The sequence below is a fragment of the Schistocerca piceifrons genome, chromosome X, assembly GCF_021461385.2.
Source record: "Schistocerca piceifrons isolate TAMUIC-IGC-003096 chromosome X, iqSchPice1.1, whole genome shotgun sequence".
In the NCBI taxonomy this organism is placed as follows: Eukaryota; Metazoa; Arthropoda; class Insecta; order Orthoptera; family Acrididae; genus Schistocerca; species Schistocerca piceifrons.
In genome coordinates, this window is record NC_060149.1 from 53,737,091 (window position 1) to 53,762,328 (window position 25,238).

At 38.8% G+C, this 25,238-nt stretch overlaps 1 protein-coding gene across 1 annotated transcript in view; it reads right to left on the reverse strand.

Annotated features, from left to right (window-relative positions):
• Positions 1-25,238, reverse strand: part of LOC124722172 — an 830,020-nt gene that overhangs the window by 236,380 nt on the left and 568,402 nt on the right. The window contains exons 51-52 of the mRNA XM_047247373.1: positions 24,076-24,257; positions 5,246-5,396 (exon numbers count right to left, since the gene is read on the reverse strand). Of these exons, the coding sequence (XP_047103329.1) occupies positions 5,246-5,396; positions 24,076-24,257 (333 nt within the window). The remainder of the gene's footprint in view (positions 1-5,245; positions 5,397-24,075; positions 24,258-25,238) is intronic.

A 25,238-nucleotide genomic window follows, 5' to 3' on the forward strand; every position in this document is an offset into this window, starting at 1 on the left:
TGGATGGAGTTTATGTTTACTAGTAAACAGAATTATATCACAAAACAAACACTCAATGGCTTCTCAGAGCATTACATGCAGTCCCTTTTGTTAAATGTTAGTACTGTACAGGGTATGAAATCTACTAAATCTGAAACTTCCTGGCAGATTAAAACTGTGTGCCGGACCGAGACTCAAACTCGGGACCTTTGCCTTTTTTGGGCAAGTGCTCTACCATCTGAGCTACCCAAGCACGACTCACGCCCCATCCTCACAGCTTTACTTCTGCCAGTATCTTGTCTCCTACCTTCCAAACTTTACAGAAGCTCTCCTGCGAACCAAGCAGAACTAGCACTCCTGAAAGAAAGGATATAGTGTAGACATGGCTTTGCCACAGCATAGAGGATGTTTCCATCATGTATCTGAATTGGCAGATGCTTGAAGATAGACACCAATTCACCCATGAGAGTCTGTTAACCATGTTTCAAGGAATAGTGCAAAGTCTAGGAATGTTCTACAACACTTTATGTATCACACTCAAAGGGATTTTGAAGACAGGATTGAGGTAATTATGGTACACAAAGAGACGTTTAAGCAATCATTCTTCCCATGCTTCAGATGAAAATGGACTGAGAAGAAATTATAATAAGTGGTTCAATGGGTAATACTCTCTGTCATGCATTTGACAGTGATTTGGATAGCTTAGTTGTAGATTTTAAGGCTTCGAATACCTTGCCAACTACTGATCCATGACATTCATTATATATTTTTTGTGGCTTCCTAGTATAACAGCATCTGTTGTTGCTGGCTAATGAAAAATGCCCAACACTTTCTTTTGCTGCATATTGGTGAGTAACAAACCAAACAAATAGCACTATTGTTATTCTGACCCTCTACTAAAATTTAACACTTTGTGTCCCAAACCCTTTGGAGCATGCATGTAACAGAATCCCGGGCATTTTTGGCATCTCTTTAATTAACTACCATTTCATTCTTATAACCTTATTTAAAGATATGGAAACATTTTTTTAGAGGGAAAGATTCCTATTTGATCCATTTGTAAAATAAAGCACATTTAAATACAAATTTAGGACACAAATTTTATTTACATTGCAGTACATATTGAGTGAAAAAAAATTCTGTGCAGATTCTTATCTGTACATTAACAATTATTTTCCCTTGTATGGTACAATTTGAAACACTCTGGCATGCACACTGGAATTTTACAGTCAGGACACCACCATACTGTTTCTTTTCTTGAAGACTTTCCATTGGACAGTTTTGTTTTTTCTGCACAAACTTTGCACACTCTTGTGGGATGCACCTTCTTTTCAGTGGAAGGAAACCTGTCTGCAAAATGCCTTCCTAGAAGTCTGCTGCTACAGACATTTTGGGGAGTAGCAGTATGTTGATGTACAGCACCTTTCTTTGAAAATTCTTTACTTATTGCAGAAGAAAATTTGCCAAATGGCAGCCTTTGTTGTAATTGTTTCTTGTTTTACAGTACAAGATGAAAACATTCACTGCTGCCATTATAAAAAGATGGAAAAACAGTTTCTTCCACCATTTCATTTGCCTTCTCTTGAAAGGGTAGTAAGATATAAGTTGGTCATTTCTGTCTACACCTGTCTTGTTAAGGCTGTAGTATAGAATGGGATCAGGTTTCATTTTCTTTGTCAGCCCTATTTTGCTACCTACTTCTACTTCTGGTTTGGTCATCTTGTGAAGACTTGACAAACAGAGAACATCTCTTGGGTCCCTCCACTGCAGGGACAACAAATGTCCCTCCCTCATAAATATACAGTCACCATTTTTCAGTTTTTTGCTGACTACACCTTGCTGAGGCAGTCCTCTATGATTGGGCATGCACATCCCCACTGCTTTTGTCTTATTCTCCCACAGGAAATCAAAAACAGCAGGTGAAGTGTAATATCTGTCCATATAAACAGTATGTCCCTTTATGAGGTAGCCAGACAGAAGTCTCTGAAAAAGGGCAGTGACTGAATTGTCTTCCTGCCCTTTACCTGCGTAAACTTCAGTGCGTAAAACATATCCTGTCTTTGCATCACACAAGGTAAACAGTTTGATACCATACTTGTCAGGTTTGTTTTTTATATAGACATGAAAAATAACTCTTCCCATGAATCCACAGACACCTTCATCTATAGTGAGGTTTTCCTCAGGTGAAAATGATGCTGGAAACTGTATGAGTAAATGATTCAGGAATGGTCTGATTTTGTGCATGGGATCATGGCCAGGTTCATTTCTTGGAATGTATGAGGCATTGTTGTTTACATGTAGGCAAGAAAGAATAGCAAAAAATCTATTTATAGCTAGAACTGAACCTGGAAAAGCATGGAAACAAAGCTGTTTGTAGACCAGTAATCACGCAACCTATTTTCCTTCACCCGGCACATGTGGATTGTGGCATAGAGAACAAATACATTTCATGAAGCTGTAACCCAGTCCATGAGCTCCACATGCTACTGGGTTTCATTTTGCCTGATCTTTTCATTTTATCTGCAATAGATTTTGCATACCTGTTATTTTCTGCCTTGATGTGTTTTACCATTGATTTAGGGATAAAAATTGAAAAAAAATATCGAAAGGACTGCTGCTGTCATCCACTTCTGCCACACATCCACTTTCCTCTTTGAATTCAGGCAATGAAGGTTGCATGTCCAATATAGTCCACCCTAATTCCGCATCTGAAGATTTTGGAACACTAGAACACCTTCTCTTGCGTGGTGACTCTGTAGATGGCACTACATTTGAAGTACTGCCTTCAGTATTAGGCAGTATGTTATATACTGATGGAGGTGAAATTTTGTCTGAAAACGCAATGGACATGTAACCTAAATTGCAGAATTATTACACAAAACAATGTATAACGATAGAAAGTAAAAATAATGTTGCTTTTGTACCTGAGTCTGCTTCAGAAGCTAAAGCAATGTATTCACTTTTAGAAACGTCCCCTTCAGAACCAGAATCTTTAATGCCTCATTCAAAAGCTTCTCAATCTCAGTATTAGTCAAATACTTTGACATATTTATTTCAAAATGCACTGCAAGTGCAACAAGAAATACATGAAAACTATGGCACCACGTGTCAGTACAGTGGTTTCGAACAACTGAGGATTGTCCTTGACAATGCCGAAATAGTTTCAGAAATATCCACTTGATGGCAACACCATACAGTGAGCAGATCACAGCATGCCAAGCCTGAATATTAGATGTGAGCGCAACGAAAACAAAGCAAACAGAGGAAGACGAGCGGAGCTCGGGTATGGGATGCTCACAGCGCTCTGGCTTGGGACTAAAAGTGTTAGTACATAATCCAGTTACATTAATGTGATCACGTGTCAAAAGCTTAAATAACCAACTTTTGCAGCACAGACGTGAAAGACGAGTGTCAGTCAGGTTCTGGAAGGTACTGACAGGGGTGTGGAGTCATGTCACTCCAGTGCCATGGCCAGCTGTGTTAGGATTATTGTTGGTTGAGGATCCACAGCATGAACTGTCTGATCAAAGTGGTTCCAGAGATTTTCAACTGGGTTTAAATTTGGGGAGTTTGGAGGCCAGGGAGTATGGTAAACTCTTTCTGGTGCTCTTGCAACCACACAAGTACACTGATAGCTGTGTGAATGTTGCATTATCCTGCTGGTAGATGCCATTGTGACAAGAAAAAAACAAATGCGTGTAGTAGAGGACTTGGTCCCCAAGGGTGGATGCATACTTATTTTGATCTACTGTGCTATCCAGAATGATAGATGACCCAGGGAATGCAACATAAAACATCACCTAGATAATAACAATCCATTCTCTGGCCTGGCCACTTTCAACAATTGTTGCAGGGCCATACCTGCTAATGGTCATCTGTCCGATGGAGCACGAAACATGATTCATATGAAAAGGCCACCTGTTACAACTCAGAGGATGTGCAGTCATGGTATTGGCAAGCAAAAGTCAGCATTCATTGCCACTGAACAGCAGTCAGCATGGGTGCTTGAACCAGGCACCTGCTGCAGACATCCACACCAAGCACGATTCATTGAATGGTCATTGAGGAGATGCTGTTGGTAGCCCCTTGGTTCATTTGGATAGTCAGTTATTCAACAGTTGCACATCTGTTCATCTATGCACATCTCCAGCTATCATTCACTGGTCATCTACAGCATACGGTGCAACACAGTTTCCTTGGCACCAGTTTTGGATAGCACCATTTTGCCATGTACAGTATTTTTAAATACAGTGGCATGCAAACAGTTAACAAATTTATGTGTTTCAGAAATGCTTCCACACTTGACCTGAAAGCCAATGATCATGCACTTTTGGATGTCAGATAAATCATTCTGATTCCACATTATAATGACAACTGCACTGTTTTCAGTGTCCTTCAAGACGCTTTATGTACCCTCTGCTGGTAGTGCTGCCACCTGCTGTCTATGGGTGGGTACTGCATTTAGATGTCGAACATAGGTGATGGTCCCATTAACGTGAATGGGCAGTGTGTGTTTACTGAATCTCTGCATAGAATGCTTAATATCTTTGTGGAAGCCCTGAAGCAGCAAACGAATATCATCCATAGAAAGCTTTTTGTAGACTAGATTGTGTGATATCCTGGTCTGGTGCATGCAAAGTATTCTAAATGACTGATAAAAATATCAACATACACCTGTGATGTTTTACTATCTACTTGCATTAGAATCTTCATTACACGGCATTGACATGCTCCCTGCTGTAACATATGTTTCCATATATGTGTCTTATTTTATTTTACTTGCCATATATCATCAACCATATCTTCCGTTAACATTTATTACTTCAATTTTTTTAATTTTAAAATTATCTATTATATTAACACAATTTAAGCAAAAAGTTTGTTTCCTCGCTTAATGTAATAGGCTACACTCATCACTTTCCTCACTGACAAGTCATTTGCCACTGACTGCTATAAAATTACTGTATTTGATTGTCCTCTTACTTTTGATATTGTTTGTGTTTCGGAAAATATAGATTACTTGTAATCAAACAACCAAATGTCACAGAAAAAAAATTATTAATCAAGCAAATTTCTGAGGTAATTGGTTAAATAAACTGCCAAGTATAGCACAAATTTTGGGAGTCCCATCATTTACAGTAAGCGATTTATGTAATATCTAATAATGTGGTAGGTTACATTTGACATATGACAACTTCTGAGCTTTAAATTAGTGCAACCAGGGTCAATAAGAGCTCAATTTGCAATAAAAGATGTATTAAATTACCTCTAAGTGAATTTCTTTCTTGGCTGAGTTGTACATTGCCTTCAGTTCTCCAGTCTGGAGTGGGAGGTAAGATCTTCTATAACTTACAATATTATTAGTGCTGTATATGGAGTCACCAGTCCACATCCCACCTTTCATCTTCAGATCGAGGCTGCATCACACATAAATCATGAAACAATATACAGTGAAAATAATAGAAAATACGTAGTAATAGTTCAATAAAATATCCTCAGTTTTCAAGCCACACCACTTCATCAATTTGAAGAAACATGACTCATAAACTGAGAAGATATGAGTCAGGCATGCCATCATGAAATACTCTGTGGTCACAGTACTAATATTTATGATAGTAATAAATATAAAATTAATAATACACTAAATGTCATACTTTTATACCCTGTCTCTTGGAAGCCTTGTTTAGGCAGTTATTTTCCAATTTATAGGACAATAAATACCAGCAATTGGATTTCTTTGTAGTGTAATCACAACATGTACGATGATGAGGTCAGTTTATCTGGATGTTTTCAATAATAAATATTTAAAAATTGAAGTAATATTGGTCAAAACTTCTGGTTTCATTACACAGTCTAATCCAGATGTGTTCTCTTTCTATCCTATTCTGCATAAATAGAACAAAATTTATGATCACTCATGCTGGTGGCAACTCAGAGACCAGTGGAATGAACAGGGGGTTCCTGAGGTCATTGACAGCACGGTTTATGAAGTGAACAGTTATCCAAAAACAAAGTCCATAGTTTAGTGAAGTCATTGTAAGTGTGCACAAACAGCCCATGGAGCAATCCAGATCAAAGCATAATAATGTCAATCACTCATCTAATCAATGGCATAAATCACAGAACTTCTAAGGCTAACTGGCAAGTGTTAAACCATGGTATTGATGTGGCTATGGTGGCATCCCATGCAGGAGCAAGCTGCAGCCATGTGATATTTACTCTACACTCATGTCAGTGGATGCAGTATGTTGCACCTGCATTGGTACACCATGCAGGAACAAGCTATTACCAGATTATGGAGCCTGAGTATATCTGAGCTGTCTTCCATGTCAATACCGAGGCTGGAAGGTGAATGCATATCATAGTTGGATACTAAATCCCTCTCCACTTCCACTGGCACATTGGGCAGAAAATTGCTTCACCTGTGCCATACTTCATCAAGGAATGGTGGGAGAGGTATTGGAAACCCCACCGAAGGCTTTTGTGGTAGTTACCCCAAATGATGAGCTGGAGTGGGCGCTGGACTTCTCTGTAGCAGTCACAGCCAATCAATGGGTTCTAGGGCACAGTTTGGTCCTGTCTGCAGGAGACAGAGTGCTCCTGTGGCAGAGATTGGGACAAAGGTTTGGCCTCTATGGGCACCATAGTCTGAAAACCCCCATCTTCTATCAATTGTGTCGTTAGGTGTTTCCCAATGTTGGTGGGAGCCAGAAGTGGTCCAGAGGGTGGAAGCAGATCTGCCATCACAGGCTCCCATAACTGGCCATTGTCAACTCCCAGTCAATGCCTAACATGAGGGTCAAAGTTCTAGAAGGCTATTTGTCTTTGGTATGGTAGGTTATGCCCAGTTGGTGGCTGATGGAAAAGGGTGATGGGTGGTGGTGGGTGGGGGGTGGGGGGGGGGGGGGCATTATGACTCGTTGCATTTAGAGCTGATTGCAAAATCTGACCAGATGCTCCTGGCTGACTGAAACCTCAAACATTTGCCACCTCCTATTGCTAATACTGATGCTTTATGTCCAACTGGAGTGCCAGACAAATGTACAAGCCCAGTCTTGGGAACCCATGTGGTAACTGTCGACGTGGGATGTGGACCCGCTGAGTTGTGCACAGTAGGTTGATGAGGGTGCAGGGTCTGTTCCCATGTATAAGTTTGGCTGGACTACATCCATTTACAGGGGTGGGCTGGTAGGTGACAAGGTGCTGGTGAGTGCTTTCCCAGAGTTGGATATCATCATTGTGTTGAGCATCTGCATTTTAAATATAATGACCATTCATTTGGCTTGTGAAAGGGATGCAGGAAGGAAAGAGCTGATGGCCAGGTGATCAGTGTTGTTGCATTTAAAAACCTCCCAAATTGAAGATGCCTAATTTGAGTGCCATTGCCAGAAACCAGGGTGGAAGGAACCCCCTCTATTGCAAGTATGATGGACAGGGCACCGACAGTGGCTGCTGTGGTGGTACCCTTCTAAAACACACATGGAACATTAGGGAGAGCATGTATATCTAGCTACCACATTGCTCCCAAAACTGGTCTTGTGAAATCAACATGCACTCTTTGCCACAGGTGGTCAGTGAGTGGCCAAGTGTTGAAACACACTACTGGGGCAGATTGATTTTTGATGAAAGCCAGGCAGTTCCAGGTGGTATGTGTTATGCAATGTCAACTCAAGGCTGTTGTCTCCATTCTGCGCGTTCCCCAAAGTGCAGTGTGGTGAAGCTTCAGTATATGGGGGTGGAGTGTGGGAGGACATACCATCCACCATTCAAAATCATCTGTGGCTAACAATATGATCACCATGAGTGACGTTAAGCTGGTGCCATAATGAAAAATATGTGTGCCAAGACAGGCTGGTGCTCCAGCCATCCCAGCCATACTGCAGTCAATGCCCTTTAGATAAGTCAATCAGGTCCTGTTTCTGTTTCTACTTTGTGTGCTGTAATCAGTAATTCATTGGGGGTGTGTCACTAATTTGTGTCTAAGACAGAACATAGTGCTGTGTGCCTGTCAAATTCTGCATCTGCGCCACAACACCAGTGGGAAAGTGCAACTGCATTTGAGTCCCACGTGGTGGGCCAGTAATGGATCTCATTGGTATACTACTGCAGCAACTACATCATCTTATTGGGAAGTATTGAACAGGGAAAGGATAGCAAAATATGGGGCTTGTGAGTGGTGATCTGGTGAAAATTAGTACCATAAAGACATACATGAAACTTCTCAATGCCTCTTTGTTAGTTTGCAAATTCTTCTCTGTGCTGCATTTAGTGTTGTAGATGCAAATGTAGAGGGGTATTATGGGGCATCAAGATATTTGTGGTGCAGCACTTCACCAAATCCACAATCTGACACATCAGTGGCAAGCGTTAAGTGTTGCCTGATGGAACATTGCTAACCTAGGGGCTGCTCTAAGGCACTTTTTATGTTGCAAGAACGCTTTCTGGCATGGTTCTGACCACACAAATTTAGCACTTTTTTGTGCACCTGATTAAGCAGATGGGAAATCTGGGTTGTGTTTTGCATAATAATTGATTTTGCTCAGGGATGACTGTAGTCCTTTGATGTTTTTAGGAGCTGATAAGTTAGTGACTGTCCACATGACCGTGTGTGGACATGAGTCCTTCTTTACTTAATGGATGTCCTAGGTACTTTACACTTGGTACATATAAACTACAGTACATTAGTCTAGATGACATTGCAGACCATGGGCTTGGAGCTACTTAAACAACATCTGCAGATTGTGCAGGTGCTGCCCATGCTTGACCCTGGTAATAAGCAAGCCATCTAAATGATTAAAACAGTTGAGAACACCTTGCATGAGTTGCTCACCTATCTTTAAAATCACACAGGAGCACTGGTGACTCCAAATGGGATACTGTTACTAAAGTACATGACAAATGGCATATTGGTCACAAAAACTAGTTTGTCTTATCACCTACTGGCAATTCAAAGTAGGCATCTTTGAAAAATAATGGCCACAGCCAATTTTTCCTACAATTCTTCTTGCAGAGGCATCCAAATCAATGTTGGATACTAAATACTCAATTACAATAGTGATAAAAATATGGCACTGAGAATATAATGAACACAATTGGTAGGTAAAAATAATCCACATTAAACAGAAATTTTAACCATGAATGGTGTTATTTCAGGAATTAGAACTGACAAAGGCTGTGCAAAATTTGAACAATATAAAACAACATCCTGTTGAAGTGGGAATGGCAGTTAATTGACTTAAAATAGTCAAATAATTGTCATGGTTTACCATGTAATATACTTTTTTTTTTTGAATAGGTGAAATAAATTTACAGAAAAATAATTCATACATTAAACAAAATAATAACTACAGCCTGCTAATTTATATACAGGAGTACCATAATTATAAAACTGATCCACTATTCATTTTATAAATTTGAAGGTTTATGAGGACATTCTAAGTTTTCCATAAAACTTTTTAAATAGTGATACAATATCTTTTATTTCATATGTGGTCTTCTTCCAATATTTTAACATCAGTAATTTTAACTGAGGTGATGCTACAATTTGTAAGCAATGTGATTACAACCCACAAAGAATTATGATGCCTGTTAATGTGTACTGCCAGTGGTAGCTTAAGAATTTCACTGAAGAACCAAAGAAACTGGTACACCTGCCTAATATCATGTAGGGCCCCACAAGCATGCAGAAGTGCTGCAACATGACATGGCATGGATTCAACAAATGTCTGATGTAGTGCTGGAGGGAAATGACACCAGGAATCCTGCAGGGATCCATAAATCTGTAAGAGTACGGGCGGGTAAGGATCTCTTCTGGACAGCACGTTGCAAGGCATCCTAGATATGCTCAATAATTTTCATGTCTGGGAAGTCTGGGGGCCAGTGAAAGTGTTTAAACTGAGAAGAGTGGGGATGTGTGGGGTCTCGCACTGTCCTGCTGGAATTGCTCAAGTCCGTTGGAATGCACAATGGGCATGAATGGGTGCAAGTGATCAGACAGGATGCTTACGAAGATGTCACCTGTCAGAGTCACATCTAGATGTATCAAGGGTCCCATATCACCCCAGCTGCACACACCCCACACCATTTCATTGAATGGTTCACACGCTGACACTTGCTTATGGCCCAGCATTGAAATCTGCAGCAATTTGCGGAAAGGTTGCACTTCTGCCACATTGAATGATTCTCTTTGGTTGTTATTGGTCCCATTCTTGCAGGATCTTTTTCTGACCACAGCAATTTTGAAGATTTGATGTTTTACCAGATTCCTGATATTCACAGTACACTTGTGAAATTGTCGTATGGGAAAATCCCCACGTCATTGTTACCTCAGTGATGCTGTGTCCCATTGCTCATGCACTGCCTATAACTCCATGTTCAAACTCACTTAAATCTTGATAACCTGCTATTGTAGCAGCAGTAACCAAGCTAACAACTGTACCAGACACTTGCTGTCTCATATAAGTGTTGCTGACCACAGTGCCGTATTCTACCTATTTATATATCTCTGTATTTGATTATCCATGCCTATATTAAAATGTAGACTTTTACGGCCGGAAATATCATGTCCATTATAATTATCCGTGCTGTTATGCCGTGGTCGGTTGATGAATTCTGTGTCAATTCCCAACGTTTCGTCACCAAGGCTTTGCCCAAAATTCAAAAAGAAAATGTGCTATTAAGACCGATACTAATTGCCATTGGTTTGCCCACCTACTCGTTAGCCAAGTTTTTGACTACGCTGCTAAAACCACATGTGGGCCATTTGGGCTCTTATAATTCGACACATTTCATCAGCAGATTGAATGGCATAGTGGTCCAGCCGGAGAACATATTGGTCAGGTTCGATGTGGTATCGCTATTTACCATGGTTCCACTTAATGATGTATTGGAACAGCTGGATCAAATTTTTCCTGTTGATATTTCAGAACTGTTTAAGTGTTGTTTGATGACCACATACTTCAAATGGAATGAACAGTTTTATGAGCAAACGGATGGCGTGGCTATGGGAAGCCCCCTAAGTCCCATAATTGCAAACTTCTTTATGGAGAAATTCGAAGAACAGGCCTTAGGTGCTGCCATCAAAAAACCAAATGTATGGTTCTGATACATGGATGACATATTTGTGCTGTGGGGACATGGCAGGGAGGAACTAAGCCGGTTCCACGAATATCTGAATAGTATAAACTCGAGAATTCAGTTCACAATGGAGGAGGAGGTAGACGGAAAATTACATTTCCTCAATGTGCTTGTTTTTAGAAACAAAAATGGTTGTTTGGGCCACTCAGTATACCGCAAACCCACGCACACGGACCATTATTTGCACCGGGATTCAAGCCACCACCCACAACAGAAGCGGGGTGTTATCAAGACGTTAGTGGACAGAGCTAGAAATATTTGTGAATCTGAGTTTCTGACACTGAGATGGAACAGCTCCACAATGCACTAATGAAGAATGGATATTCGTCCGCTGAAATAAAACATGCGTTGAGGCAGCTACGCAGAAATCATAGTGACGTACAGGCTACTGCAAAATCTAAGGTTTTCCTGCCATTTGTTAAAAATGTAACGGAAAGAATAGGGAGGATCTTGACAAAGCGGAATATTACTGTAATTTACAAGCCCACCAGGAAGATACAGGAATACCTTAAGTCTGCCAAGGACGCTCACAAATCGTTGGAAAAAGCTGGAGTGTATAGGATCCCATGCAGCTGTGGAGATGTTTATGTGGGTACCACTAAATGAACTGTTTCTAAACGTTTGGAAGAGCACAAGGGCAATTGTAGAAGAGGAGAAACAGAATGATGAGCTGTTGTGGAGCATGCTTTCCAGCCAGGGAACCACAATATTCGATTGGAAGAGACGCAATTACTAGCAGCCACAAGCAGATATTATGAAAGGCTCTACAGGAAAGCAATCAAAATCGCTAAACACCCTAATAACTTCAATCGAAAGGAGGAGGGTGTGAAATTAAATGGTATATGGATGCCGGTGTTAAAGAAGATGTGTACCACCTGTCCACTACTGGGTGATGGCAACAGCGATCGACGGCGACGGACAGTGGCCAATTGCACTGACGTTTTCAAAACACGTGAGCCAGTGGGTGTGTTGGACCTTCCATCAAGCTATGGACCACCTTGAAGATGTCTCCCATAGTCGGAGATGAAACGTTGGGAATTGACACAGAATTCATCAACAGAGCACGGCATAACAGCCCGGATAATTATAATGGACATGATATCCATGCCTATACCTGTTTCTTTGGCACTTCAGTGTATAAATGTGAGAACTAACAAAATAAAGTTTATTATGTGTCCTTTTCCATCAGAAATGGCACTACCTGTCAGCTGTTAATCACACATACATTTGCATTAAATTACCTAAGTAGTTGTCAAGTTTCTAATGAAATGAATTTTGAAAGAAAATATTTCATTCCCAGCCAATTTGTGAGTCCTACCTTGTCAGCGTACACCTAAGTAACTCTAGGAAGAAGACTCCCAGTCAGGGTCAAAATGACAGTGGAAGACCACAGGGGGAGAATATAAGTATCCAAAATGTTTTATGCTATATATCATTAATTAACTGATATTCCGGGTAATACCGTGATGTACTAAATAAAGCAGACTTTTCCTAAGTTAACTGTATCAACACTGTGAAGAATGCTAGCAGAATTCAGGATATGCATTGCTGCTATTGTGATAATCATTAAAGGGTAATGCTACAAAGATGTACAATTCAAACTAAACAATCACGCAGATGTAATTTGTGACAAATGAGGCTCATCCAAATTATTTGCACGGTGCTGAAGAAAATATAAGAAAACCTTTTTCTCATGATGTATCAATTATTATTACTATTATTATTATTAGTAGTATTGATATCATACTCCTGAAAAGGTAATCATCTTCAGTGGGACCAGGGTTTAAACAGTTTCTGGTTTGTTCAATTCTCAAAAATCTTTTGTAAACAATTGTTTCCTCAGCTGTCCAGGATTCCTATTTGTGAGCTTTGGTTGTTTTACAGTAGTATATTTAATGTTGTGGCTCTATCTAGTCATGCCGCACATTCCTTTCATTTGTTCCTACATTATATTTTCACCCCATTCAGATCTCATTTCTATGTCTCCATTCCTAAGCAGTAATGTGTATCTTGTCATCTTCTGAGAAGTCTCATATTTATTTAATTGGACGTGATTGTAAATATATCATTCACTTGCACACCATATTACTAAATCCCAATAACAAGGAGAACATTCACAAGTATGGTATGAGAAAGTACTACATCAGTCATGAGATGCAATTATTATATGTTTTCTACATGTCAATAATTAATATATGTCAGCACATTCTTTTCTTCCAGTTATTTTCAATCAGAGTGTTGTGGTACTATCTATGCTGAAGGATGAAGTATTGAAACAGGCACATGATCATGTATTGGCACACTAATGGGTTTGAAAAACCATGGAATGATGTACAGCCAAATACTCTTGGTAGAAACAAACCAGCAGATGTAGAACAGTATGTCAAGAGCTGTGTAACATGCACACAATAAGCTAAATTGAGTCATCAGCATATTTCACTGCAGAGATCATCAGAAACCAGTAAACCATTTCAAATGATTGAATTGAACATCCCATGGCCTTTTTAACAAACACCGTCAGGGAATTGTTATGTATTGACAGTAATTGATCACTTTTTGCACTACCTAGAAATGGTGGATATTCCATAGCACCAAACCATCATAGTGGCTTAGGTCATGAAAAATAATTGGTTATTGAAGTTCAGTAGTCAATAGACATTGAATAAAGATGAAGGCACTAACCTCATGTTGGAGTTAATGAAGCAGTTTTGTAATTTATTACCAAATCAAAAATTAAGAACAAGTGTGTAACACCCATGATCAAATGGGCAAGTGGAACAAGTTAACCAGGCAATAGGGAATACATTATGTCATTATATCAACAGTCACCACAATGATTGAGTACACTGTTACATTAAGTTGTGGCATCATATAATTCTAAGGTTCATAAGAGTATGGGTCTATCACTGTATGAGGTAGTGTATGACCAGAAAATGCCATCATAATCTGAAGTAATGAATTAGAGTGCAGGGAAAATGGGGAATTTATATGGAATTCCATGACAACTTCATGAAGGGTATGGGGTCAAGTGCAAAAAGTGTATCTGGAGGCCTTGAAATGATGAGAGTGAATGGGGCAATGGAATGCTAAGTTACTTAAGTAATGTGTAAGGCAGTGGGTGACATTAACTAGCCCTTTCACCCCAAAGGGAAAATAATAATAATAATAATAATAATAATAATACTTATTATCAAGGTCCATACCAAGTAGTCAAGATGATGCCACTGGTAAACATGAAACTGCAGGTTCCTATTTCAACAACAGTAAACCACATTAGGAAAGTTCAACCCTTTCTGGGCATGGTGGCATCTTCACCACCTTTATGAGCGTCATTCCCAAAAAAGGGGGGAGGGGTTAAGAAATGGAAGATGACACTGCAAGTTGAGCAAACCACTCCTGAGGAATGAAGTTTGGCATTTTCGTGAAGCATTCATGGGGATTCATGAGAAAGCTATAGAGAAAGGAGTGCTGAACAGAGTTCATGGGAAATATGAGGTGCTTTTGGACTCCCACAATCACAGCAGGACATAAATTTATTTGTGCACTCTGAAAATGCATCATCAGGGATGGATAGATGGAGGAGGAAGATTGTTAAAGGCTGTTTTTGGAACAGCTGATGCTGAAGATATAGGGAAGATGAATGACACATTGATTCACATGCAAGTAGAAACAAAGGGCAACAGAATTCTGGTGAAATGGCATCCTACCACACTGGAAAACCTGGAACACAGGATATCGAATAACAATGGGCTTTTTTGGGGCTGATGGTGGAGATGATTAGCTGCGTAAAGACTGGCCAATACGGTCAATTGAGATTTGAGTATACTGACAGCTCAACTAGACCTCCTACATACACAGTTAGCCTTGGCGAGGCTTCTGCACACTCTTGCCAATAGTATGAGAGATGCTCATGTAGAACTGGCAAAATTACAGGAAGCTATTCACCATGGTGTACAAGGACAGCTAACTCCTGCCCTACTACCACCAGGAAAATTTCTGGCAGTCTTTGTAAACATATTAGGACAGCAGCAATGGCAATAATTTAGCAATAAAATATTATATGGAATGGTCTTTATCATATAAAAGCACTTTTATTCATAAATGATGACCAGATTTGAACCACTGTGGATGACCTTCAGATGTTACTCTGTAAATTAGAATTCAACAGAATAGAGGGAGACACTTACTATTATTAACATTAAGTGAAACATAAATTATATGATGTTACACCCAGTAATGCAAAAGATAGATACTGCCTACAGGAAAATTAAAGAGAACTTTGGAGAAAAGAGAACCACTTGTATGAATATCAAGAGCTCAGATGGAAATCCAGTTCTAAGCAAAGAAGGGAAAGCAGAAAAGTGGAAGGAGTATATAGAGGGTCTATACAGGGGCGATGTTCTTGAGGACAATCTTATGGAAATGGAAGAGGATGTAGATCAAAAAGATACGATACTGCGTGAAGAGCTCGACAGAGCACTGAAAGACCTGAGTCGAAACAAGGCCCCGGGAGTAGACAACATTCCATTAGAACTACTGATAGCCTTGGGAGAGCCAGTCCTGACAAAACTCTACCATCTGGTGAGCAAGATGTATGAGACAGGCGAAATTCCCTCAGACTTCAAGAAGAATATAATAATTTTAATCCCAAAGAAAGCTGGTGTTGACAGATGTGAAAATTACTAAATTATTAGTTTAATAAGTCACAGCTGCAAAATACTAACGTGAATTCTTTACAGACGAATGGAAAAACTGGTAGAAGCTGAACTCAGGGAAGATCAGTTTGGATTTCATAGAAATGTTGGAACACATGAGGCAATACTGACCTTACGACTTATCTTAGAAGAAAGATTAAGAAAAGGGAAACCTACATTTTTAGCATTTGTAGACTTAGAGAAAGTTTTTGACAATGTTGACTGGAATACTCTCTTTCAAATTCTGAAGGTGGCAGGGTTAAAATACAGGGAGCAGAAGGCTATTTACAATTTCTACAGAAAGCAGATGGCAGTTATAAGAGTCGACAGACATGAAAGGGTAGCAGTGGTTGGAAAGGGAGTGAGACAGGGTTGCAGCCTCTCCCCAATGCTATTCAATCTGTATATTGAGCAAGCAGTAAAGGGAACAAAAGGAAATTTTAGAGTAGGTATTAAAATCCATGGAGAAGAAATAAAAACTTTGAGGTTCACCGATGACATTGTAATTCTGTCAGAGACAGCAAAGGACTTGGAAGAGCAGTTGAATGGAATGGATAGTGTCTTGAAAGGAGGGTATAAGATGAACATCAACAAAAGCAAAATGAGGATAATGGAATGTAGTCAAATTAAGTCGGGTGATGCTGAGGGAATTAGATTAGGAAATGAGACACTTAAAGTAGTAAAGGAGTTTTGCTGTTTGGGGAGCAAAATAATAAACTGATGATGGTAGAAGTAGAGAGGATATAAAATGTAGACTGGCAATGGCATGGAAAGCGTTTCTGAAGAATAGAAATTTGTTAACATCGAGTGTAGATTTAAGTGTCAGGAAGTTGTTTCTGAAAGTATTTGTATGGAGTGTAGCCGTGTATGGAAGTGAAACATGGACGATAAATAGTTCAGACAAGAAGAGAATAGAAGCTTTCGAAATGTGGTGCTACAGAAGAATGCTGAAGATTAGATGGGTAGATCACATAACTAATGAAGAGGTATTGAATAGAACTGGGGAGAAGAGGAGTTTGTGGCACAACTTGACTAGAAAAAGGGATCGGTTGGTAGGACATGTTCTGAGGCATCAAGGGATCACCAATTTAGTACTGGAGGGCAGCGTGGAGGGTAAAAATCGTAGAAGGAGACCAAGAGATGAATACAATAACCAGATTCAGAAGGATGTAGGCTGCAGTAGGTACTGGGAGATGAAGAAGCTTGCACAGGATAGAGTAGCATGGAGAGCTGCATCAAAACAGTCTCAGGACTGAAGATCACAACAACGACAACCCAGTAATGATGTGTGGAGGTGATGGAATTGAGCAGCAGCTGTCAATACCACCCACTGATGTCAACTGCTGTGGCAATGTCATGGGGTTAAATAACAGAAGACCTGCCCCTTGCCTGTCATTCTAAGTCATTTTTGTCAATAGGATACAACATACATGATATGTGTCTTATGGTATACCTTGATACTATGGTGGATATTATTGAAAGTTATATGTAAGTAACACTTTATATGTCATACAGCTAAAATTTTATGTACTATAATGTCAAAAACTATAACTGACCAGCCAATGGTGTCAATTAACAAAATACTAGACTGCTTTCTGGGGTCTTTGAGTACACCAAAGGTGGGCTGTAGGACGCTGCTGGTTACCTAATGTCATGGAAGCCATATTGATATCTATCAAAAATGCTACACTGCTACCATACTGCATTCAATTTGGCCATTTACTATCTTCACATTGGCACTGGTTGTAAGTTGTCCTTCAACGGTGACTGCCAACATTTTATGTAGTGCCACGTACTTCAGAAAATCCTTGTAACAATTGTCCAGCTATGTCAGTAACACAGTCGCCCTAATAATACATACAGAATGCTTTGTAATCATTGTCCTGAATTTTATTATGAATACTTGTTTGCAAAAGTTTTCTGCATTGGAGCTAAAATGTATAGGAAGTAGCTTAATATATCATAAAAATTTACATGTTATGCAGTTAAGAGTTTGCATAATATAACATGAAAAATGTAATTAACCAGACAACAGCCTTCATTAACACATCAGTGGACTGCATTCTGCAGGATGTTGTGGACAACAATGATAGGCTGTAGGCTGCTACAGGTTGCCTAGCAACTGTGATGTCTCATTGGCACCAATAAAAAATGTCATGCAGCTGCCCTATGCCATTCGGTTCAACTGTGTATCATCTTTATAACTGCATTGGTTGCTAGAAGTCTTCAGTGCCATCTGCCAGTTTTAATGCAGTGCCATGCACTGCAGAAAACTCATTTTGAATTTAGGTACAAATAACTGTTAAAATTTATTTTTGCAGTGGTGCTAAGACATATAGGAAGTAGCTTAATATACAAGTCATGAAATACATGATTGTCAATATGTAGTTAAATTTAAGAGAAGCAAGCAATTTTCTTGTAGCCAGTCATCAAACAGATCAAAAAATATCTTTCTTTGAAATCTGTATGCTCAATGGGTAATAATGACTGATCTTTTTGGTGCTGTAAGGAAATTTCAATTTCTTCCAATTTATTTACCAGTAGATACTTTGTGGCACTGCATAAAATTTTCAAGTTATTTCAGTAGATCTGGAAGAATGTTTATTCTGTATTACATGCAGTCCAAATAGTGATTTCCTGCTAGCTGTACTGTGTCTTCACAAAATCTGATGTGGAAGTAATGTCCTGTTTGCCCATTACTTTTTGTTTCTCCAACAAGTATAAAGTAATGCACAATAAGTAAGAATCCAAAGCAACCAACCAGTTGCAACCAAAGGCGGTTTTAGTCAACCTTGACCACTATTTCAACCTCCTTCACAAATACATGTATCTAAAATATCACACAGGAAAAACACCAAATAATAAAACAACTGACATTTGTCCAATAAAAATATACTGTCAGCACATACCATTGTATAGATTATTAAATTTGTTGGCCCCTATAATCAGGGATTATCAAGTAAGAATGGTTAAATCCAGATGTAAAACCAAACAAATAATCAAATAAAATGTCAGGTCATGTTATGACCAGTCATTTTATGTGTTTGGTTTTATTTCTAGATTTTAACTATTCTTACTTGACAAGTCCTGATCACAGGGGCCAGCATACTTAATAATGTATGCAGTGATGTCCACTAACAATATGTTTTCATGGGACAAATACCAGATCCCATCATTATTTGATGTTTCTCCAATGTGAAATTTTAGTTAGATGTATTTCTGAAGAAGACATTTTACATCTGTTGATACAGTGGTCAAAAGTTGAATGAAACTGGGATTTGTTGCAACTGGTTGGCTGTTTTGGATTCATTTCTAACCTCTGCTGAAGAGCAACCACATTCAAAATATTAATATGTGTGACAGACAATACATCAGACAATGTGGCTTAATCATTGGTAAGGCTGGAAAAAGATCACATGGGTTTTCTACAGTGGAAGATACTGCACACAATATTGGCAGTTGGCACTAAAGGATGACTTGTGACCAATGCAAATATGAAGATCATACACAGCCAAACCGAAAGTTGTATGGTAGCAGCACAGCGTCTTTTATCACATCCCCATCACTGAGCAACCAGCAGCAGCCAACAGCCCAACTTTAGTGTCCACAAAATCCTGCAGGATGCAGCCACCAATACCTTAATGAATGCCCTTGGCTGGCTAATTATCTATTTTCATTTTATACTATGTAAAATTTTAACTGTATAAAATAAAATATTATATTATATATTAAGCTGCTTTCTATATATTTCAACTCCAATGCAAAAACTTTTACAAACAGTTATCCATAGTAAAATTCAGGACAATGGTTTCACAGATTTTCTGAAGTACATGGCATTACATAAAATGTTGGCAGTCACTGTTGAAGGACAACTTACAACCAATGCCAATGTGAAGATTGTAAGTGGCCAAACTGAATGCAGTGTGGTAGCAGTGCAGCATTCGAAATGCAAAAGAGAGCAGTAAGAATTACAACGAAAAGCAGTAAGCAGGCCCACTGTGGCGAACTTTTCAAATTGTTAGAAATTCTAACTGTTTCTTGTGAATTTATATTCCAAACCATAGTGTACATAAAAAAATATAGAAAATTATAGCACAAATAGAGTTTTCATAACTATAGTACAAGAACAAGTCACTGTCTTCACCTAGACAGGAAGAATAAACATAAGACTCAAAATAGCTTCTTGTATGAAGGTGTAAAACTGTATAATAAACTGCCACAGAAAATAAAAGAAAAAGATTACATATACCACTTTAGGAAAAATCTTAAATTGTTTTTGCAGGAACACTGCTTTTACACTGTAAGTGAATTCCTTAGTACAAAATGATTGTAAATAACTTTTGTTTCACAATATTTAACTACATGTAACAACAAACTGTATAAATATATGAATGTACACAAGCTGGCAACATTCATACATTTTAAAATGTCCACAGAGGCCAAATAAAATAAATAAATAAATCTTTGATTGATATTGATATGGTGTCAATGTTGCTTGGTAGCCAGCAGCATCCTACAGCCCAACTTTGTTGTACACTAATTCCCCCAGGGAGCAGTCTAGTAACATGTTAACAGACACCATTGGCTGGTCAGTTATACTTTTCAACATTATATTACATAAAATTTTAACTGTACAACATAGGAATTGTTACTTACATATAACTTACAATAATACTCACCGTAGTATATACATTGTATATATTGTATCACATACAACTTACAATAATACTCGCCATAGTATATGCATTGCATATGTTGTATCCTATTGACTAAAGATGACTTAGGATGACAGGGGGCAGGTTATCTGCTATTTAACTCCATGACACAATCACAATCACATAGTCAGCAGTCGACAACAGTGTGTGGTATCTACAGTTCGTGCGCCATGCCATTGTCACCACACATCATCACTGGGTATAACATCATGTAACTTATGTTTAACTTAATATTTATTACATTATATGTTTCCCTCTATTCTGTTACACTCTAAATTACAGAGTATAGTCTGAAGATTATCCATATAAAGTCAAAAGTGGTCACCCCTTATGAATGAAAGTGTTTTTATGTGATGAAGACTAATTTCTGTCAGGTCTATGATAGACCTGGGCTAACATATCAGTCATGCTAGAATTTATTATGTTCCCACAGGAAAATACCTTGCATGGACTGCCATCTCACAGCAGTGGAGAGTGACGCTGTCCATGCCTGTCAACGTTGACTGTGCCCATCTCCATGTGGTAATATGCTTACCAGCAGTGGGTACTAATGCCAAATACAAGTACAATGCATTTCATCCATATCCTATAAAATGGGGGACTTTAGGGAAATTTGAACATATTAGAGCAAAGCAGATTCTGCTGGTTGCAGCAGATAGGAAGAACCATGCACTGATGACAGTGGAAGAACTGCACCAATGCCACCAGGAACTATTTATGATAGTAGAAAATGTCATGAGGACATTTCTTTGAGTGACAGATGTGGGGGTATGGCTATGGGACAGCCTAACAACACATCTACATTATGAAAAGATAGGACCTTACAGGGTATACTCAGTGATGACCCTGTCCTCCTGTAAGACAGGATACTCAAGGGGAACAGATCACTTGGAACTACAGGACAACGGGATACTATGGAATGGAACTCAGTGTGACAGAACTGGTTTTTGGGCTTCCAGGAACAATGTAGGGTCTAAAGCTCTGAACCTAACATATCATCTTCTGTATTTACCCAATAATACCGCATAATGCCCAAAGACAACTAACATAAGTGAATAATAACCTAGATAACACCATACCAAGTTCTCTCAATGAGCTTATAGCAGCACAGAATGGAAAAAACAAGTGCAGGAAAGATGTTCCACCATTTTAGATAAAAATGGAGTAGGTACCAGCAATGGGTCATGGTAACAGGAATTTTATCCTCAGGAACCATTTTGATCCTTGTCCTTGCTTGTACAACCCATGTCCATCAGTCAATTACATACTAACCCAGTTGGTCATTCTTAAGTTTTTAATAAATGTGGATGTGCCAGTTGCCATATGTTGTGTAACAGAGTGTACAGGGAAGAAGAACAGTCAATGTAGAAAGTGTAAATAAGGATACTAGAGAAGAATCAACATAGTAGCAAGGGAAAAATGTAGACACAGCAGCAGTCTGAAAGTCAGTGCACTGAATTCTTCTACAGGGGAAGGAAGCATTGTGGCATCAACCACAGACCAGACTTCTCATGTAGGGCATGCTGATGGGCCAATTGAGAAATAATACTGCTAAAATATTACTGGTGTAGTACACTGCAATACAGCAGCCTGCCACAGCAGTGGTCTGGTACACAACTGCCATGGCGCAATATTGCACATCTGTAGCCAACTATGAGACAGGTGGGGGTCTCATGTAATGAAATACTTGTCTGGAGCAACTATAAATGCTCACTGCTCAGTGATTACCAGCACCTGTACTTGAATTGGTTCCTGGGCTTCTGTCTTAGCTGACACTTTGACAGTCTCCACGCCAGCTGATGGTGCAATTTGAGGCTGAGCAGCTTCAAATTTGCTTACAGTACCATCAGCTAGCCGCTAACTATGAGTTGCCAGTTACATACGATGGTCCCGTGTCTTGAGCTGGTACCATCAAGTGTTAGTCACCTCCACGGTCTTATCATCTGACACTCAGATTGACCCTGACGGTCCTGGATTTAGAACAAGTGAATGTGCTCCTAACCAACAGTTGGAGGCTGCCAGTAACCCAGCATAAGCATACCAACAGATATGCTGATGCCATCCTTGCATCAGTAAGGCCACCCACAAGCTGCTGTTATTCTGCTGCACTGGAAACCCACAGCCTAGCATACAGGGTAGTTATGCTGTGGTAGTAGCTCACTGCCTTCATGACCACACAGACTGCTAGGATGCTGTCAAGGACCTCTTATATGGAAGTAATGCTGAAGAATGGAGTACATTCACTCTGGTGTATTTCATCCACTCAACATTTCCTCTACAGTAAAAAGTATTCCATTTATCACACTACTATCTACATTGATCAGCCAGAATACTATGACCACCAACCTACTATCGATATAAACCCATCTAGGCAATAGCAGTGCCACCTGGTGAGGAATGACTGCTACTCGGACATACACACGGTGCATCTAGTGACAGTGAGTGTGCTGTCTGTCTGTAGAATGAGAAATGCACTGAGGACAGATTTTGATGGCCTAGAGGTTTGCCACAAGCAGTCAAATCCTAATTTTCAACAAGCAACTGTATCTCTGTCAGTACCTGCTATTATGTGTAAAATGTCTGCACCTAGCCACCAGTCAATTAACGTCCCAATGTTGAAGTGTTCATGGAGGGAAAGTATTATTTAATGTCCTGTCATCATTGTGGTCATTAGAGATGGAGCACAGGCTCAGATTATTGAAAGATTGAGAAGCAAATTGGCCTCACTTTTTTCAATTTAACCATCCCAGCATTTGTCTAGAGCAACTAAGGGGGTGACAGAAAACTTCAATCTGCACATCTGGGTGGGGATTTGAACTTTTATCCTCCAAAATGTGAGTCCAATGAGCTAACCACTGTATCACCTCACTCAGTAGAAGCATTCAATAGAATTACATCATGTAATAATGTGTCTGAAGGTTTGTGGTTGGCAATCATCACTATAACATGTTTGTGTAAAACATTCACAGTAAGAATTCACTCGGTTAACATCTCTTTCCCAAAGTGAGTGCAAAAGTCAGTCCTATCGTACATGTGTTTCTGACTCCCTATATGAATTGTCTTACAAACTGTGATGTATGGAAGATTAATGAGTAAGAAGCAAGAATGTCTCATACAGCATATCTTGTCACTAATAAAGTTCACAAAGTGTATGAGTTGGCCTGGTATTTGTGAAATATAAAAAGAAGTGTAAAGCAAACTGGTCACTACCCACATGTGATTTAATCAAAATAAATGTGCCAATAAGTCAACTTTAAATCAATTTTGTTTTGTTTGTTATTGATTAACTTAATTAAAAGCCCAATTAATTTTTAGCAAGAGACTAAGAGTTACTTAATGCGCTACAAGGGATAAGCCAGCTACAACCAATTTAGTAATATTAGATGGAGAAGTTATACTCTACCTATTAAAGGCAAGTATTACAGCTAGTTTACAGAAAATATCTCAATGCAAATGCACTAATGTAAAGAAAGCTTCCATTAAACATATATAAACTACGAATCACCACTATGTTTACTTTCATCTAGAAGACAAACAAAATACAGGGATACCTTGTATCAGGGTGGCTAGTCATCAGCTCAAACCCATAATTCCTTCTTTTCTTGTCTGAGTTATTTAATAACCTGCCAGATAATGAAAACTTTTTCTCTGGATCTGTAGAATATTCAAGGTCCATGTTAACATTCATAATGTCTATTTCATTACTCAGGTAGTGACCATTCAGAGTAACATCCTACAAAAAGAAACAAAAATTGATTATATAGTATCACAGAAATAATAAGACAGTTGAAGTTTAAAATTATGAATGCTTTTATTTTAAAGATTAGTACAAATAACATGTATAGTAAATATTGCTAGCCACATGAAAATTGTAGGAGATAAATATCATTAACTATGATACAGTATTGGTGTTAATTTAGTCCCCAACAAAACTTCAGGAAATTTTCATGTGTTGAAAACTGGGATACAGTCACATAGAAAGTAGGGTTGCTGATAAAATATCGATGTATTGATATTTTTTCCAGAAAAAACACATGAAGAAATAGAACACCATTTGCATTAAAAAAAACTATTTTTAATGCAATTAGTGTGCTATTCTTCACATCAGCATCCTTCAAAAACAGTTGCTGAAAATGGTGAACACAAATCTAAAAGACAAGATTGGTCTTTGCTGTGGATGGAGATGTGTCAGGGGAAATGCTGACGTAATTGGCGCTCAGCGCTACCAACACAAACTGCAACATTTAACTTTACCATGCAATTTTGACAGTATAACTGCTATTTCACTGGCATTTGCAGAATTAAAAAAAACAGAGAAGTCAACATGAAGTGTTCTGAACAAATCAGATAAGTGACGAAAATGAATGACAGAGCCATTGGACACCTTTCATTGTGCCACTTACATGCAGTTACCATTGCTAGCAAAGTGGGTCTTGCCAGGTGTGACTGTGTTTTGTGTTTCTTTCAATTCTTGCTCTGAGGGGGGACAAGAAGGCTGCTAGCATGATGATTTACAGAATATCTAATAATAAACCAATACTTAAATGTACAGCTCTGAAAGTGGCAGTAAGTTTTTAATGTGCAATCAACATTTTTATAAGCTAGAACATTGATATTTTTTCAGTTGATATATTGATAGTTTATTTTGATATATCACAAGTGACAATGATATTTTTTTTAAATATCGATATACTAGATACCCGACTCTTTGAAA